The sequence below is a fragment of the Bombus bifarius genome, unplaced genomic scaffold, assembly GCF_011952205.1.
Source record: "Bombus bifarius isolate JDL3187 unplaced genomic scaffold, Bbif_JDL3187 scf7180000010252, whole genome shotgun sequence".
In the NCBI taxonomy this organism is placed as follows: domain Eukaryota; kingdom Metazoa; phylum Arthropoda; class Insecta; order Hymenoptera; family Apidae; genus Bombus; species Bombus bifarius.
In genome coordinates this window covers 501,680-502,765 of record NW_022885576.1, presented here as the reverse complement: position 1 = coordinate 502,765, position 1,086 = coordinate 501,680, and the positions used below count along the sequence as shown (strand labels likewise).

Below are 1,086 nucleotides of genomic sequence, written 5' to 3'. Positions count from 1 at the left end.
GATTCCGGTCCAGAATATGGTGACCGGGCCGATCAGATCCTCAGCGCCCCGTGACGCGTCGGGAATGCTGTACGGTTCGGCCACCGCTGCCAGACCGATCCGCCGCTCCGTCAGGCTCTGGAACATTAAGTCCTGAGCCCGGTGGGAGCAGTTAAGATTGCACTGAAGGAGCAGTTCCTTCTCCTCTTCTTCCGCTCACGTCGGGGAAGGCTCCGTCTCCATAGCCTCCTCCGGGCCGTTCCCCTCGCAGTCAGTGTGCCCGACTTCTCCGTCCTTTCTTCTGGCCTTCGTGGGGCCAGTTAACGGCGGCATCGTTTCCTTCCTCGTCGCCGCGTTCCCGCTGTCGCCTGGAACGGTCCTTGCTTCCTGTGCGGCCCTCTTTTTACGGGCAGGCGGTTTGCATGCCGGTGACCCCAAACGGTGCGACGCGGGCAGTCCCAAGTCCGCGCACAACGGACACTTAGGTACTCGCGCCGGGCAGTCCCTGGAACGATGTCCTTCCGCCCCGCACCGGTAGCAGCGCTCCAACCGGTCGGCCGTCGATGTGCTGTCCCGGAGCACGTGACCCGACTCCATGCACCTGAAGCATTGGAGTCGGCGCGCCGGGAGAGGGGAAACCCTTGCCGCTGACTAACTTATGTTAATCCTACCTCCTGGACGGGAGTCTCCTCCTCTGCTGATTTTTCTGGCCGCTGTCAGCGGGCAGCGTAGCCACACCAACCCGAGGCCCCGAGAAGCGGAGCGTATAACTCCCACGTTGATCTCGTCGACGTGGCAGCCCCCGGCCTCAGGAACGGCGGTTGCCACCTCCTCCGGGGTGACCGAGTCCTCCAGTCCGATCACTCTTAGCTCGGCCGTCCTTCGCGGCACGGTTACCTTTGCGGGCAAGTCCTTCAGCGTGGCCGCCATTCGCTCGGCCAGTCGCGATGCTTTGGTCCCAGCGTCCTGGCCTGAGATTTCGAACAGCAGCGCCCCCGTGATCGCCCTCCTCGGTTTTAACTCCATGATGTCGAGTTCGGAAACCTTGACTTCCCTCTTCATCACCGACATCGCATCCCTGTACGTGAAGCCCGAGCCGCCCCTCAT

At 62.9% G+C, this 1,086-nt stretch overlaps 1 protein-coding gene across 1 annotated transcript; it reads right to left on the bottom strand.

Moving 5' to 3' along the window:
- Window positions 1-630: 630 nt before the first annotated feature.
- On the bottom strand, window positions 631-1,086 carry LOC117216181. Its single transcript, XM_033462731.1, has one exon. The coding sequence runs from the start codon at window positions 1,084-1,086 to the stop codon at window positions 631-633; it is 456 nt and encodes a 151-aa protein (XP_033318622.1).